Here is a 17,318-nt window from a genome sequence, read left to right as displayed (position 1 = left end):
ATGAGTGATTCGCCCGGTGTTGAAGCACCGATACCTGGTTCTTGAATTCTTTTATAAATTGTGGTTGATTTTGTTCCTACAGAATGGAAACTCGAAAAGATGCATTCTGCTGGTGAATAGGAGGTGAACCTAGTGTCAATATAAGATTTGCTCTGAAATTGTGGCCTAGCACAAATCTAGTCTATTCTCTTCAAAATATTATGTAGGCTACCCTTCTGCTATTTTAATTAACATTTACACATTGCTACGTTGATGAAAATGAAAAAAAAAAGTGTGATAGGGAGAAAAAGACAGAAACATAAAAAATAAAAATCACATTTATTTAAAAAAATATACACACAGTGTACAATGAATATGGTTTACACAGAACAACAAAATAAAATGATATTTCTTCAAATGCCAATATAACATGATCTAGCCTATTTGTGCCCCATTTCCTAGGAATACACATTATTGGCTCATCTAGAATATATATTTAACATAAAAAAAGAAAACAAATGCCAACATTTCAGGTAAGTACCATAAGAATCCGAACACTAGATGTTAGGTTAAGCAAAATAATAAAGTATCCACATGAAAAGTGTACGTGTATAAAGGGTAGCTCTTGTGGAGGGAAATGGGAGTGTCTATGCGCTTACAGACACGTGGGGCCTGCCTTTAAACAGGCTGAGAGTCCTTTGACGTGAAATATTTTTAAATATTGACAGTGATTAAAAAAAAAAAAAAGCATCGCAAGACTGTGTAGAGGATAAGGCAATCTGGCCAATCTGTGAGTCAATACTGCCTCCCAGACAACGAAGCCCTACCAAGTGATCACTGAAGATGGGCTGCTGGATTATGCCTTTTTGTGACCTTAGAGTAATTTCAGCGATTTTAGGAAGTTTGTGAATATATTCATGCTGTGAGTAGGAAAGTGCAGTATCATCGTAAAGAACTCTATTTACTAAAAGGTAAACAAGATAATGGCTTGTCAGGCAACATCATGAATGTTTGGTTTTCTCTCTTGATATTCAGGCTGTCTGGGCGCTGTGCTTCATTGTGAGCCTTGTTTTCCTGTTTTTAATTTATTATTCTAAAGATTTATGTAATCTATGAGAATTCAAGCTGAGAATACCTAATTGCATGTATAAATTTTTGGGGGGTGCTGATACTACCTTATAATTTTTTTTCTACCTCCTTGTTACTAGCAGCCCGTTATGCTTTGTTTCTTTGACATTGTAAGTGCTTTATACTCTTACTTGCTTAGAAATAAAATTCAAAGACTGATTAATGTGCGCTGTGACTCAGAAAGTAAAAATCCAAATTTCCATACCTTCACTCTATACCTAATTGGCTCACAATATTTTATCTCAACATGAATTTTATTTTATTCTGTTTCTAAAGACCGTTTTGCTATAGGTAGCATCTGTCTGGATAGAAAGTTCTAACTTAAAAATGCCGAAGAAACAAAGGATATATTAGAGCTTTCCTTGCAAAGCAGTAAAATAGAAACATGGGAGGGGGGGGAAGCATAGCTTTTGCAGACTGCAGCTGAGCTAAATGAATGTCAATTCACACTAAAATTGTCAATCAACCGCACAACGCTCAGCAATTCATTCTCGTCAGTGGTGCATAATTTGTAAAGCCTCCAGCTATTAGGGATGCTTTGTGCTCCACATGCTAGCTTCCCTCTGGAACTGCTGATCACGGTTTTTTTCAGGCCAGTTTCTTAAATCTGTGATAAACGTTAATTTATTTCCTAAAGATTACAAAAGGTGCCCTGCGTATTGAGTTAAACAGCTGATAGGCCACCAGGCGTGGAAATCAAACATCTAACGCGTCTGCGGCGTCTTAGCATACCGCCAGAGTTTCATTTGCTTAATCTAACAGTTTGGGTTTCAACTGAGCTGTATTTATTAGGATCTGGACACAGTGATATGTTACCGTTTTTCCTGCCTTTAGCAAATGCTAAAATCATAAACTTAAAAATGTGCACTGAAGCACACCTTCAGTGATATTCTCGTTAGGCTCCCATTTCCCTGGACTTAGCCCACGGTTATTACTGCTCACACTACAGTTGCATTGCTAAGATTTCCCTTGCAGAACATCAAGAGAGATACATTTTTAAATGCATCTGTATGATTATATAATTTTATTATGAATAAAATATAGACATGAAATATTACTTACGGCCTAATAAGTGTCTTTAAAAGGGGGGGAAACCAAAATAAAATTGTAGCCAACTGAAGATGCCTAACTACATTTAACACCATATTACTAATTTTGTTTTATTTATTTTATTTTATTTTTATTTTTTTAAGATTTTATTTATTTATTAATGAGAGACACAGAGAAAGAGAGAGAGGCAGAGACACAGGCAGAGGGAGAAGCAGGCTCCATGCAGGAAGCCCGACACGGGACTCGATCCCGGGACTCCAGGATCATGCCCTGGGCCGAAGGCAGGCACTAAACCACTGAGCCACCCAGGGATCCCCCATATTACTAATTTTATAATGCTTCCAATTATTTGTCATTGCTGGGGAAAAAAGTGATGGTGTCATCCAGTTGTGTGCTGGTAAATGTTTAACAACTGGCTTTTCCAGGAATCAAAAATCCCAGTTTTCAGCATTTGGCAATTTCTGAGAGTGAAAACTCCCCCTGTGGTCAGTTTCAAGCTGCTCATATGATGTTACTGGGTGTGGAGTCAGAAAGAGAGGCCCAGTTGCCCCTGATGCTATGCTGCTTCCACTGTGCTGATACCACGGACACAACTAACCTCAAAAGCACAGGCGAAGAGAAAAATGAAGGAATCTAATTAGGAAAGTGGTAAGTTTTGATTATCTTTTTTTTGTAAAAATTATTCAATTGCTTTTGATATTTTAATATTTAATGATGGTGTGTTTAACAACTGGCTTACAAAATTCCTGAAAATTTAATGACCAGCTCTCAGGAGTCTGCACGAGCCAGTTCTAGGCCACCCGGGGTACGCTTTCTTGGTGGCATGTATCATGCTTTAGGTCAGGAGGGAAGGAAAGCATTACTCCATACAGATCTTTTTCTTTTCCACTGTGAGTCTTACTTTATGCAAAATGCCATACATAGTTGAGGGGGAAAAAAGGGAAGTATCCTCCATCCAGATACTAGCTTTTAAAGACTTCACAGTTTTCAGGAATTAGTCTTAAAAAAGTAAGAACTGGAGGCTAGTCATGTGGTGTATTGCTCTAATTAGCTGGTTGGTCATTTTAGCACCATTTGTCAGCAGGATCAAATCGTGGCTCTGACTCACTGGATTATTAGACTGATTCAAAAGCAAAGGCGGGGTATAGACAAAATCTAAGACAGCATTCATATGGAAAAAAAAACCCCGACAACCACATGAGAAATTAATGAATGCATCCAAATGTGGGTCTGCTTCAATTAAATATTTGAAATGTTTATGCTTAGCTGTTTCGTGGAACATTTTCAGGCTCTGGGTCTTTTGCCACTGGGTCAAATATAATCAAGATGTCACCTTCCCTTGTTTTTAGATATGTTTTCTGTAGAACTCTGCACATAGTTAAGCAGAATTGATACCTGCATTTGATAACATTAGAGGGGAAACGTATTTTTAGCAAAACAAAAAAAAAAAATTATCTTGTTAGGAAATGTCATTTTCTTGGTTCAGTTTCTGGTTCAATCTGATCTCTTGAAATAGGCCTGCTGGTGTATCTTTTAAATAAAAATAGAGAAAAGCATAACTAGGCTGTGATTGTACAAAGGACATTTTAAAACTTCTTAAAATTTGCTCTTTAATCTAGAAAACTAATTACTTAAGAAATAGTAAAGGGGATTTCCAACAATACTTGAATATGTCTCAGAAAAGGTTCAAAAAAAAAAAAAGAAAAGGAGCAGTATTGTTGTTGATATGAAACATGAATTCTGTTGATGAAACCCACTTTTAAAAGTGTGCAAATATTCAGGCTTTGTATAGGGAAAGGCAAATGACTCTGCTGATAATAAAAGAAAACTTCTGTGTATTTGTATAAAGTTCGAGGCTTTGAGACTTCTCTGCCAGTACTTATTGAAAAAGAAGAAAAATCTTTGGGATATCTTCCCCAAATAGAACAACTTACTTATTGGGCTTTCTAGTTAATACATATTTTTTCCGAATTTGAGTCTCGAATTTTCATTTTTAAAAATACAAACAAAAATGACTATACAAAGAGTATTTACGGGACAATACATTTTCATTTGACTTCTCTTGGAACTTATATGCTGAATGAGGCTTCACTGTTATTCAAGGAAACCTCCGTCATCCCAACCTCTTCACATGAAATCCAGTGGGATCACGAAAACAACCACAAAATCCTACCATTTTCAAATAAAATTGAACAATTCAAAATTTATATTTAATCACTAAAATGGAAAATGAAGCATAAGGGAGTACACCAAGAAGTCTTGACTGTGGCTAGATCTACAGTATACAGCATCTTTTCCTTAAAAAAAACCTGTAAACCGTGTGTCAATGGCCTCAAATGCGATGCCCGCACATCACTAGCTAAAATAGCGGATTGAAAATTCTCCTATGAAAAGCCCCAAATGGTCATCTAAAATTTGTGGTCATCTGAAAAACCCAACATGAGCCTGGAGATGTGTCTGGAGCCCTTAGTTCAACAGACGCGTCAGCCAAGGAGCTGTCTGTGACACCAGCTGTGGAAAACCCCGTAACATCACCCACTGAATGTGCTCACGGCCGGGAGGTGTCTGTGTAACAAGCCCCCAGCGTTTCCGAGGGGAGACTCATTCTCCGGATAGCTTCTCTTCCCATGAGTGAGGAGAAGAATAAACTCTGAACATCGGGAGCAAATGGGTTTCACTAATTCAGGCCGTTGTTCTCGAAGGTTCAATTCTGGCAATAAATGCCAATTTCTACGTAACTAACCAGCATTCCTCCATGATTTTCACGTATTTTCAGCATGGCCATTTGGAAAATAGACAAGCCACAGGCTAGGAAGGTAAGAGATTGTAATCGTGGTTCTAAAGCCGTCTACTGGGACGACTGGGGGCCTACGTTCCGTGTGCTCTAATCTGCCCGTTTCCGACGGCACCGTACAAGACGGACTCTCTAGCAATTGCTTAATCTGAAATTTTGGAAAACCTGTGACGCCATTTTACTGAGAACAAATTTCAGATTCGGGTTAACAGAAATAATCGTTTCCGTTTACCGGCCGTCAGGGTTGCACGGGTCTTGGGATGGTCACTCACATGGTAACTACGCCAGGCAACGCGCACCTCCGCCTGCTGTGTCCCGCAGCAAGCTGGCAGTTGGAAAACATCACCAAGGTGCTTTATTGACTTTTATGGGCTTGGCTGCATAAGGTTGAGGCTGATGGGGATTTTCACATGTGACATCAGCAGGCTGGTCATCGTTCACTTCCCGCGGCTGCAGTCCCTTGCGGTGCTCCTCTCCTCCACCCGGCAGCTTTCTCTGTCACCGCTTGGGTGACGGGGCCACACGACCCGAGTCAGAGTTTTAGAAAGATCCCTTGATATGGGGAAGCACCTCCACCGTGTGGCTGACAATGTCACCCGTCCGCTCGGGAGGACCCGTCCCAGCCTGCTGGGGGCCAAGTTGTCACCGGCACACCTGCCACCCACGTCTACAGTCAAGACCGCGCATTGATGCTACTGAATTTTAATTCGCTGGAAAAATATTTTCCCACTCCCACGAATGGGCCCTAAGGTCACACGTGACGACGGCTGTGAGATAACAGGTCTGAGCCTCTCTTCTCTTCCCCCGCCCTGTCCCGTCTTCACTTTGGAGGCCGAGCATCCCTCTCGGAGACACCTGTGCCCTCCTGTGGAACCCACCTGCGTCTGCTCGGAATGCCTGTGGCTAACGGCCTCCACGAAGGACATGGACATGGACGTGGACATGGAGCCCACCCCAGCACAGGGGCAAAGTGCGGAAGCTGAGAACTAGGATCACAATGTCACTTAAGAGTTTTCTAATGGATTCCTTTCAGAGTAATATGCTAATACCTAATTCAAGTAATCCCTAGATTTGGGCAAGCATCCCTGATCACCCTCCTCCACGGATTTTGTGACAATAGAAAAGTTAAAAGGGTGGAGATTATCCGACTGAGGCGTGTTTGTGTTCCTGTTTATTTGCGTGTTGGCAAAGTTAGGTGTCAGCTTTTCCATAAGTCCCCTCTGGAGGTCGGTAGTACTTGGGGAAAGCCATCAGCTGTAGCATGTTGAAAGCATACTTTCTGCATTTGACATTCTTCAGTACATTCTCTATGCGGCATCCTTCTCTGGTGAAAGGGGAAAAAGTACAACTTCATGAAACACAGAATAAATAAATATGCTTTATTTGTTCAATGCAGAGTTGCAGCAACAGTCCAAGTAAAAATAACAAAGATTCAACTCTACATTTTTTTTTTTTCACAAATGATGATACATCTTACAAAATTAAATCCTAGGCCAGGCCCAATACCATTATTGCCCTCGGAAAGAGATGATTCAAGTCTCTTTGTTCTTAACAGATACTTAAGGTTTAATAAACTTTTTAAATATAATTTGCTCCGCGATACAGCTTCACTTTAGTTTCATAAATATATCTGCCTTTTTATAACTTTTCCACAAATTAACTTCTCAGTCTCTTTAAAACACATTAAAATCTACATGTAGCCCTAAGGATGCAGGTTCTAGGAATAAGGCATTTAATTTATTAAGTCTGGCCCTATAGATTTTTAAAGGAAAACGTCTCTATTTTACTCCCATATTTTAGCTGTGCCACGAAGAGAAGAATGGCTTTCCCAACAGCCTGGTCCAAGTCGCCGCTTCAGGAAGGAATGGGCTCGAGCACAGATGGGACAGAAAGTCACAGGTGCTGAAAACGGCGTGTCAGACACAAACAAGACCTCGGTACAAAGGATAGAAAAGGACTCCGAGAGCCAAATCAACCCAAACGATAGTTACAAACAGGTTAGTTTAATTACAAAACATAAAGAGCCATTCTCGCCATGAAATCACTTGACAGGAAAGGGCAAATCGAATCGAAGCCAAGAACCAACATAACGAACAAGTCCGGGAACCAAAGAGCAGGTCCTATCGGCTGATGGCAACAGTGATATTAGCACAGTGGAGAGAAAGTCTGGAACCTCCCACATCTCTGAGACTTGTCTCAGGGGGTCAGTGCGTTCGTTGTGCAAATTCACTCTTAATTGTTTCTGATAAATTGAATGGGGGAGAGAAACAGGAGGTGCAGAGCTTCAAGCTTTCAGGATTCTGTTCTTTGTCTTAATTCCAAAGACAGTAATTCAAAAATTCTTCTGAGCTAGTTAACAGTGGGGGAACACGTTTCCATGAACAAAAGAGCAAAACAACTCAATGCATAGTTACTTCTTTTCGTAGGTTTTAGGAAAAACGAACAAAACACTTACAGTTCAAACATTGTTTTTTTTTTAAAGTCTGTGAATCTGAAAATGTAGAAATATTACAGCATCGCCCCCGTAATTTAAAGTCCGTTGTCGTTTGTAGAAAAGAAAGGAATACAACGTGAAACTTATTGGTATTTGGCTAATAGTAATGCAAGACTTAAAATAAGCCACACGACCAGCAGGTGTGAGCTGACGAGCAGCAAGGCGACAGGATAGAAGTGTCGAGAAGTTGGCTTGTTATCGGTTAGACAGCCTGTTTCGGGGTCATCGGATTCACTCAGCGCTCCCTGGGTCTGTCTGCTGTTAAACAGGGAGGGGGGTTGGGGGGAATCAGGAGAAAAGAAAAGAGTAGAGCATTCACACAGGGAAGAAAGGCAAGCGCACAAATCCTGAAATACAGCACCGTATCTGATACCACACAGCTGTCGCGGGACGAGTTTCCACCCTAACAGCCCCAAATGCATCCTGTGCATTTTTCTTACCGTACGACGTCGACAACTGCATTAATAAAGGCTCCTTTCGCTTTTTTTTTGTGCAAGGAGGAGGAAGGAGACACTAAGATGACATTCACGTGGGTCGACTGCGGACGTACAAGGAGGAGTCACACAGGCAAAGCAGCGTCAACAGACAAGGCTACGTGAATAAAACTAAAATATGGTTCAATCCGCGAACAAATCATCCACGATACATACACCTTGGGGAAACGGAGCGGGAAGCACAGCCCGCAGGGGGGCCAGCGGCCACGCCTGGCGCGTTGGGACACACCGTCTATTGTCGCTGTACCTGCATAACGCGTTTAAAGTCATAAAGATGGTTTATGGAGATGGCCTGGTATTCAAAATGAATGAAACCTCCGACACGTCACCCCTGCCAGCCATACGATCCGCTTAAAACCCGGCTCAGCGCCCTCTGCTCGTTGGGCTCCTGAACCCAGCGCTCCGCGCCCGGCTTACTTAGACGAGGCCACGTCGCCTCCGAGGGGCTCCTCGGAGAAGAGAAGCTCTTCTGTGTGAGTGGCACACGGCGTTGGTCACGGGGCTCCGAGGCCGGGCCCGCTGGGGCCGTGTGCGTAGGCGGGCGACATGTGTCCCCCGGTGCCGGCTCATCAGTCCCAGAGCTTCCAGCACTGACTCGCTCTCAGCTGTCGGGGTCTGGTTGTGAGGCCTCCAGGGGTGGAAGCGGAGCGCAGGGGGCTGCGTGGCTTAGCCGGAGGCCCTGCACACGAGGCCCCGCGCCCCCCTGCACGCTCGGGCTCTGAGCCCAGCCCTGGCCGCGGGCCGCAGCCGTCGGGATGCTCGGAGGCCCTCCCTGCTGCCAGCCTCAGACCGACCACGCTGTGTCGGCCCCGGGGCTTCCTCGCTCTTTGCCAAGACCTAAGGGCCACGCGGCCAGTGGCTAAGCGGAGTAGAAGCCTACCTGAAAGGAGGACGCTTAGTCTGGACTCGCGTGGTTCCTACAGTCAGGGGCCCGACCGACCCCGTTACTTGGTCGACGTTCTACGGCACATTGGGTGGCAGCATGCAGCAGGCTTGGAAGAAGTGTATTTTTATTTTTTTAAGACTTTATTCATTGGCTTATGAGACACAGAGAGAGAGAGAGAGGCAGAGACACGGGCAGAGGGAGAAGCAGGGAGCCCGACGTGGGACTCGATCCTGGAACCTAAGGATCACGGCCTGGGCCCAAGGCAGACGCTCAACTACTGAACCGCCCAGGCGTCCCGAGAATTGATATCTTTGTGATTAAGAGAAGCTTCCTCGCCCAATATTAGCTCTCTAGGATCTCTCACGTTGTCTCCTGTCCAGTGTAAGATGAAGGTTCTCTGCAGCAAATCTGAACCTTGTCGAAACCTGGTGTCCTCCCCCACGTTCCTTGTTAGCCGAGAAGTACCATCTCCTACATTGACTCCCTCCCCATCACGTATCTATTAACCAAATCATAAATGTCACATTCTGATTACAAATTTAGGTGAAATATTAACCACAATCTATCCATATAAGGGTAGAGAAATACTCTTTCCTTCCTAGTGGGGCCCCCTGTGGATGGGCCCCGGACGAGGAATACAGTCCTGGCCAAAGTACGTTGAGGGGGTTTGGTGAAAGTCCTTAATCCGCATACGGGGATGAATTTATACTGGATGGCTTTTTTTTTTTTTTTTCTTTTTCTTCCCAAACCACTGCCAGAGCACATTTAACATTTTCCAGTCTGTTTGCTGAGTAGGCCTGAGAAGTGAGAAATCACTAAATGAAAAGGCTGTGGTGTTTTGTTTTCTTTCTGGAAGGATAGTTCTATAATTGAATTACTTTGTTGTTTACCGGCTTCATTCCCTGGAGATTAGAATAACACATTAAAAGCGCCCCACACGTAATGATTCTCTTGCTCGGCTGCAGTCCACAGCAACACGGCCTGTGTGGCTGCCCCCGAACGTACGGCTCGAGCCCCCTGACCAGGTCACGACCACAGGCTCACTTCCTCGTGACCACAAGTGAATTCTTGAGCACTCTGCACGCGTAAACTAGAAAGGAGGTGTTGAGCAACGACATTAGTGATTTTCTCACCAGCAGGGCATGAACAGTAACTGATTAGCGGCTGCCTTGCAAGGGCCCCGGCCATCCAGGGTCTGGAGGTCCCCCCGGGGCACCTCACGCCGTTGTCTCCACTGGACGTGGGACACCATCAGTCGTTTGAGGGCAGTTACGGAATCTGCAGGATAGAAAATGATCTTTTTCTCTGGAGAGAGACCTGTCCAAGCAATCACTGAAAAACAGGTAAAAGGGAATGCCTCACTTTTACATTCATCACTGCCCACGGGAGGAGGCATTTCCTTAAATAAACCGGATCGGAGTGGCTCAACGACGACATCTGCGCTTCCCCCTCCTCCCATGGGCGACCCGAGCACCTGCTGCGCCCTCCCCGGCCACCCGCTGCCAAAAACAAAGGTGACGCACGTCCTTGCTTCCCCTGCTGGTTAGCTGTCCCGGAGGAGCCTTGCCTGTTTGCTCTTTCATTCCTTCATCCACTACAGCTCCTTAGGCTCCCTCAAAGCAGAAATCCCAATTAAAACGGACTCGAGAGACATCCCCTTGCGACCGAGAGCTGACATCCTCTCCTGCCCTGCTGGAACCAGAGCACCCCACGCCCGTGCAGCCAGGGCTGGGCCTGGGCACATCAGCTTGCAGTCCTGAGCTAAGGGCCCGAGCCAGCACCTCACGCAGCCCTCTTGGGCTCCGCGTTCATCCAACGATTGACCTTACAGAGCACCGTGTCGGAGGCCCTGGCTTTCTAGATTGCGTCAGATTCTCAGGCTGGCAGATCTGTGTAAAAATGAGCGCAATGTAGGTCTGACATCAATAAGGACTTTGAGAGCAGTGCGGAAACCATAGCATCACCGATTCTCAGAGGCCAGGGCGACCTGAGGAGCCCTTCAAGGTGAACTGCACGCCCTGTAGAGGAGAAACCCAACGCCAAGGCCTTGCCTGTGCTTCACAACAGCATCTGCAAGGCCCGGATCCGGAGAATGGAGCTACCCTGCTTCACGATTTGCTGCCTCTATGGTAGTTTGATCAAATAAGGGGAGAGGGACCTCTTGTTTTCAGGTTAGATCGAGGCCCGTGACGTCTAGAACTCGGAATACTCTTAAATGTCAAAGTATCTTACCAAAGTTTTCCAAAAGTTTAATAATTTAATAATTTTAATTAATCATTCGAACATTAAAAGTAACATTTCCAGAACTTTTAAGAAACTGTGCAACTATTTAAATACAGGGTGAGTTTTAATAAGACTGTCAACAGCAGGATCATTTCCAGGGACCTAGAAGTAAGAGGAGCCTTTTGTGGCCCCTGGGTCATGGGCCACATTTAAGATGGTCTCTTCCTTCTAACTGAATTTCAGAATCTAATTCAAAATACATTATGTAGATGATAGGAAAAGCCCCTAAATGAAGAAATTACTTTGAAGACGTAATGCTGTGTCACTGCTCGGAATGCCTGGGTTACCTACAGGTTTCTAATCATCATGGACCAGTATGGTGTGAAAGAAAGAGAAGTATTCAAGCAAAAAAAAAAACCAAAACAAAACAAAAAAAACCCCAAACACTCAAAGGAAGCAGGAGTCCTCCCCGTAGGCCACTGCATGCATCTCCAGATGGGACGTGTTTTGGGGGGAAGGGGCCTGTTATGACACAGAGGACACCAGGCCCTGATAACAGAGGTGATAGTGAGCTTGGGAACCTGGCCCGTCAGAGTCGTCGGAATTCCCTGAGACTGAGGAGCACCCCATGGGCTCAGGGAAGAGGGAACTGTATGGTTAAGAGACTGATTTCAGGGGCGCCCGGGGGGCTCAGTGGGCTGAGCATCCGCCTTGGGCTCAGGTCATGACCCGGGGTCCTGGATGGAGCCCCAGTGTCCGGCTCCCCGCTCAGTGGAGAGCCTGCTTCTCCCTCCCCCTCTGCTCCCGCTGCTTGTGTTTTCAAGTAAGTAAATAAAATCTTCAAAAAAAAAAAAAAAAAAGAAAAGGGTGTTTGATGTCAAAGAGTCAAAGGTTCTCTAGTGTAAAGTCTGGGCTACCCTGGGAGGCAGAGGGAGTGCGTGGAAGTGGGACAAAGGTCTCCCAGTGTCCTGTCCCACCACGGCCACGCGGCTCCAGCGGCCGTCTCTTATGCATTTCTTGCAAACAGTCAAACTGGTCCGGGTTATTCTCTCCACGGGCTCAAAAGGGGTCCCAAAACTTGCTCCAGTGGCACACAGGGGATTTTTTTCAATCTGTCCAGTGGAAAAGCCATCCCTTTCACTTTATGATCGGGCTCCTCAAGCATAAGGTTTCTTGTTCCTCTCGGAAAGTGGCAGGTGTGATTTCCTGCTAGTTGTTCCATTAGGTGAAGTGGCTCCAAAATGACTTTCATCTCTACCTTCCTGTGACTGAGTCTATTCAAACACGGCTGCAGGACCCTAGAGATGCTGTTTTCCCCCCACTAATACAATAGGTGACAGTTCAGTAAGAACTGGCAGAGGCAGGGAGCAGAAATCAAAGAACGCCAAGCATGCTGATGTCGTGTTTGGTCTCGAAAGGTGTTCTTACTCCTTCTTACCTCTTTTCAGAATGTTTAAAAAAAGAAATGTGTCTTATTCAGCCACATTGATTTAATTTCTCCCTCGTATCACAAGTCACAATCTGAGCCAAAGGGAGACGCTCAACCCCTGATACCCACCCAGGGATCGATCGATCTATCTATCTATCTATATAATTTTTTTTAAGAAAAAGAGAAAGGAGGAAGAAGGATGTAATGAGTATAATTGCTTCCATCAGATGATTATCAGAGAACCGATTCCCATTTTGATCTTAGAATTTTAGAAAGAAGAATATTATTAAATCAAGATATTTGGATGGGAGGTCCAGAAAGAAATACTGTAAATGATTAAAGGACTGAAGGAAAAAGCTTATGAGGAGGTGTTGAAGGCTCCTTTTATTTGGGTAAGAGAAGTTCACTAAATCCTGGCGTATCCACTTAAGCCTCTGCATAGCAAAGCCAATACAGTACTCTAGATGCCTTCCAAAACCATTTCCTGGAGGACTGTTATGGAATGAAAGTCCAGCTTGCATCCCAGCTGCCCAAAGCTTGTCAAAATAGCAGTGGTGCTTGTCCATCTACAGGGAGGTGGAAATATTTTCAACTGCTCAGCCCTGAGACTGAAGCTCCTGAGTCTCAAGGAGAAAGTTGAGCTATACCCTTCGGCTCCACACTCTGTTGGGTTTCCCAGGTTTGGGTCCCCTCCCGCCACTGCCAGGCCCATGCTATCGCAGTCAGCTGAATGAATCCTGCCAGCCTTTCTCAGGGACGGTGTCCTGCGTTTGGTCTTTCTCGTTGCATCTGAAATGGACAGAGTTGGCTATGAACCAGCTCAACCTCAGACACCACCATTCCTTGTGCCGTGCGTTCCCGGACATTCACTTTAGCCCACTCTTTGGACAGGATCCTCCAGAGGTATCCACTTGGTTTTTGTCTCTGGCACTGGTTGGCGTACTCATTACCTTCTCCAGGAGAGTACATTCTCTTTTTTTGTCCCACCTTCCAATCTTTTCCCATTTTTATTTCCCAATTTTCCCTTTACTCTCACCATCCCCTGCAAAACGGTACAAGAGTAGGATGCTACAATCCAGGTTATCAACTCCTACAAGTGAAAGCTTATGAAATTCCTAGGAGAGAGAGTAAGGTGAATTCGGGAATCTTAGAGTTCAATTTTTGTATACAAGTACATGGGTAACACTGGTAATACATAACTTTGAAAAAGGCAGACTATAAAATATGAAATACCAAGGAAGAATAACCCCAAGGTGTAACTTAACATAGTTTACATATATTATCATTAATCCCTGCTACAGAGATTCAAAATCAAGGGAGGACTTCTTAGAGAAATAGACTTTTGTAATGGACAGTGAAGGCTGGATAGAATTTCAGTGGCTAGAAATTAGGTGAGGTTGGGCGAATGTAGATAACAAGAAAAGGCATGAAAATGAGAGTGTCAGGTGCACTTGGGAAGGTGCACATAGCTCACAGTCTGCTTTGGTTACAGCAAGGAAATCAATAAAGGTAGGAAAATTAAACTTAAAAGACAGTTAATTTTTTTTCTTTGTCGCTTATGTATTTTAGGCGTTTACTAAAATAAACACACATGTTTTTTTGCAGTGAGAAATTCAACCGCATTGCGCATTCAACCGCATTTTTAAAAGAAGATGGGGCTATTTCACAAGTGTTTGTGGTTGACAGCAAAAACTTAGACCTTATTCTCTAGAAGGTGGGTGGGCTCACGAACAGCAGACTGGAGAGATTAGCTAAGTGCCGTAGCACGGCATGAGGCCGCAGGAGAAGAACTTTAGGAAGGAGACTGGAAGATGGGGAACAGGAGGAAAGAGAATAATTAAGAGACTACAGCAGTGGTCCGGGTGAAAAGTTAAAAATCTGGAGTAAAGCAAAAGAAATACAAATGAACGAGAGGCCGTACCTGAAAGACAGAGGGGTGGGGTGAATCAACATCCTGTGGAGCCCACCTTCTATGAATTCTAGACAGAGGTAGCAATTATAAGAGCCAGGAGAGAGTATTTGATCTTGGATACATTTCTTCCCCCTTCTCTGTCTCCTTCTGTAACTACACTGATGCAGATAATCAGACTGAGTCTAAGGACTCATCATTTCTGACACTTGCAACAATTTTCTATAATTCTTGAGATGGCTGTGTGTTTGCCAAACGGGGCTATCTGGGAGGGCAGAGAATATCGCTCAGAGCCGACTGCGGTAATTGCTTACAGTTAACTTTTTTGATTAAAATAAAAAATGTGTCAGTAGTTTCACTGCAGTAGAACCAAGGGAATTCTTAGACACCACAGGTTTTTTTTTTTTTTTTCCTATCTGTTTGGTTCATGCTTTGTTGCACTTCAGTCAGAAATCACATTCTGTATCGACCTCTCCTCTGTTCAATGGAGTAAGACACAAAGACACTGACCTTAAAAAAGGCTATTTTCCCCCTTCTTTTGTTTTGTTTAGGGTCCCTCTAATTTGCTAAAACTTCCTCAACTCAGACTGTTGGAGCCTAGAGGGATCTCAGAGATCACCTGGTCCAACCTCTTCATTACTCAGGTGAGAAGGTTGAGGCCTCCAGAAGAGAACAAGGATCTCTGTGGGGCACAGAACAATTAGGTTAATGATATTTTTCAGCTCTCACACAATGAAATAGGACTTCCTCTCAGGCTCCATCCCTAACAGAGAGAAAGAAGTCACTTTCTCACTCCTCAGATTTTATGCATTGTGAAGATATAGTGTCTAGCACATTCCTACAAGGAAAGGTTCTCAGGGTTGAGAAGAGGAGCTGAATACCATGCATACGGCTCATCCTGACCTCTCTGTTCTCAGCAATGGCATTTTATTTCCTTTTTCTAGATAATTATGGTTGTGGAATTAGCATTCCTCAACCTGCTGCTATAGCTGCTATTGCTCCAACTTACAAACCACTGGGAATTCCAGGAAAAAAGAAAATGAATGAATGGATTCATATAACACTGATTCACAGCTAAGCTCATAGAATGTTAGTAATAAAAGTCACCATTTATTGAATACTATTTCCCAAAGGCCCATCACTTTACCCTAATATATTCAACCTTCATACTATTACTGTAAGGTAAATACAAAGAACCATTTTGCAAAAGGGAAACCTCAGAAATCTCCAAGGTTGCATCAGCAATAAGGAGTAGAGATAGAATTTGAATCCGATTCCTTCTGACTCCTAATTCCATGCTCTTAATAATTGCTATACATTCTTTTCTACATTCTGCATTTTGCAAGAAACTGTGAAGATCATAGAACCTCCACACATGGCCTTACAGTCTACATAGGAAACCTCAAAATAATCAGAATAATCAGGGAAAGGGATAGTATTTTGTTGTAAATGAAATAAAGTTTTCGAATCGCAAGAGATTTTAGTGTGATCTTGGGCTTAGGTGAGCACACATCCCAGGGTGCCCAGGGTAGCTCTGGCTTATGCCTTTTGCCCCAGCAGGACTTAGGTGGAGGGAAGGAAGGTTAAAGTGTGTACTATTAAAAAGAAAGACAAGGAAAAAAAAAAACAAGGATATGTGTGTGCTTGCTGTTTGCATTCTGTTGCATGTTGGCTGAATAAGTGTGTAGTGTTATGCATCTACAAGAGGAGAATGGGAGGATGAGTGGAGGAAAGGGGATGGGCTGACAAAGAGATGAAATGACACTGCAAGATGGTATGATTTTACATGGTATACTTGGATTTTAGAAAGATCAGTTTAAAAATACTCTGTGTGTGTTGGGGGGGCGGTGCCTGGTGGCTCATTCACTTAAGCATCTGACTCTTGATCTCAGCTCAGGTCTTGATCTCAAGGTTGTGGGTTCAAGCCCTGTGCTGGGCTCTGCGCTGAGTGTGGAGCCCACTCAAAAAACAAAAACAATACTGTGTAGAGTAGACTGAAGTAGGGAGATTGGAAGCAGAAAAGCCAGTGAAGAGGATAATGACATAATTAAGGAGTGAGGCAAATAAGACAGGATCAGCATGACAGAGACAACTCGTCAAAGCCAAAAGACACATTGAGGGAAAGGAATGGCAGCATCCCAGTCAACAGACAAGTAATTAAGACTTGCCTAATTATTTACGACTACGTTGTCCCCAGCTACGAGACACTACCCTCACGGACAATGAGAGGACAACAGAAATTGCCTTAATGCACTCATGAAACTTTGGAGCTAAGTGACAGCAAACTGAAATAATGGTACATGCTACCAAAAAGGTTTTCTAGTAATTTGAAAAAAAAAAATTAATGGTAGAAGTGTATCATTTGGCACAGAAAAAACATAGGCAACCGAAAACTTTTTCCTTTTTTCCAAAAACTGTTTTCAGATGCTATTTAACGTCAGCAAAATAGTATCACATCACGATGAATTGTGTTAACTCAATTTTGTTGGTTTCATTTTATGTAATTTGTCCAAACAGACAAGTGCAATTGATTTATAGTTGTGTCATCAGAGCTACACGTGTAGGGAGTTTATCCCTGGTCTTGAGTTTGGGTATATATATATACATATATAAGCAAAATGATACTAAAAACAGTTTATGTCAGAAAGGAAGAGATGCAATCATTATTTCTTCTTAAGGAGGTTAGTGCAGGATTTGGGTTTGAGAAACACTGCCTAATGCAAATAGGATTGTTATTTACATCACTGGCTTTGACAAGGAGGTGGTTACCCATGATGTGGAGCCCAACATTTTAAGTGGTCTGGTTGACTGGGAGTCAAATTGAAAGGACAGGAGGAAAATATGGGATTACAAAGTAACAGTAACAGCTGAGACCACATCAAGAAGTGTATATCGTGTATAACAAACTCTGAAGCAAGAACATAAAATGAAG

At 43.6% G+C, this 17,318-nt stretch overlaps 1 protein-coding gene across 15 annotated transcripts in view; it reads right to left on the bottom strand.

Annotated features, from left to right (window-relative positions):
* Window positions 1–299: 299 nt before the first annotated feature.
* INPP4B (inositol polyphosphate-4-phosphatase type II B) overlaps window positions 300–17,318 on the bottom strand; it is a 709,031-nt gene continuing 692,012 nt past the window's right edge. For 12 of the 15 annotated variants that reach the window (XM_072788249.1, XM_072788248.1, XM_072788252.1 and 9 more), the window contains one exon: window positions 6,317–7,703. In XM_072788249.1, the coding sequence (XP_072644350.1) occupies window positions 7,529–7,703 (175 nt within the window). In that variant the 3' untranslated portion in view covers window positions 6,317–7,528. Of the gene's footprint in view, window positions 6,276–6,316; window positions 7,704–17,318 lie in introns of those variants that run through there. The other 3 variants (XM_072788250.1, XM_072788254.1, XM_072788263.1) reach the window with 2 other exon arrangements.

This window comes from Canis lupus, chromosome 20 (genome assembly GCF_048164855.1).
Source record: "Canis lupus baileyi chromosome 20, mCanLup2.hap1, whole genome shotgun sequence".
In the NCBI taxonomy this organism is placed as follows: Eukaryota; Metazoa; Chordata; class Mammalia; order Carnivora; family Canidae; genus Canis; species Canis lupus.
Note: the sequence above shows the minus strand (reverse complement) of the source record. Positions and strands in the feature narration are given on the sequence as shown.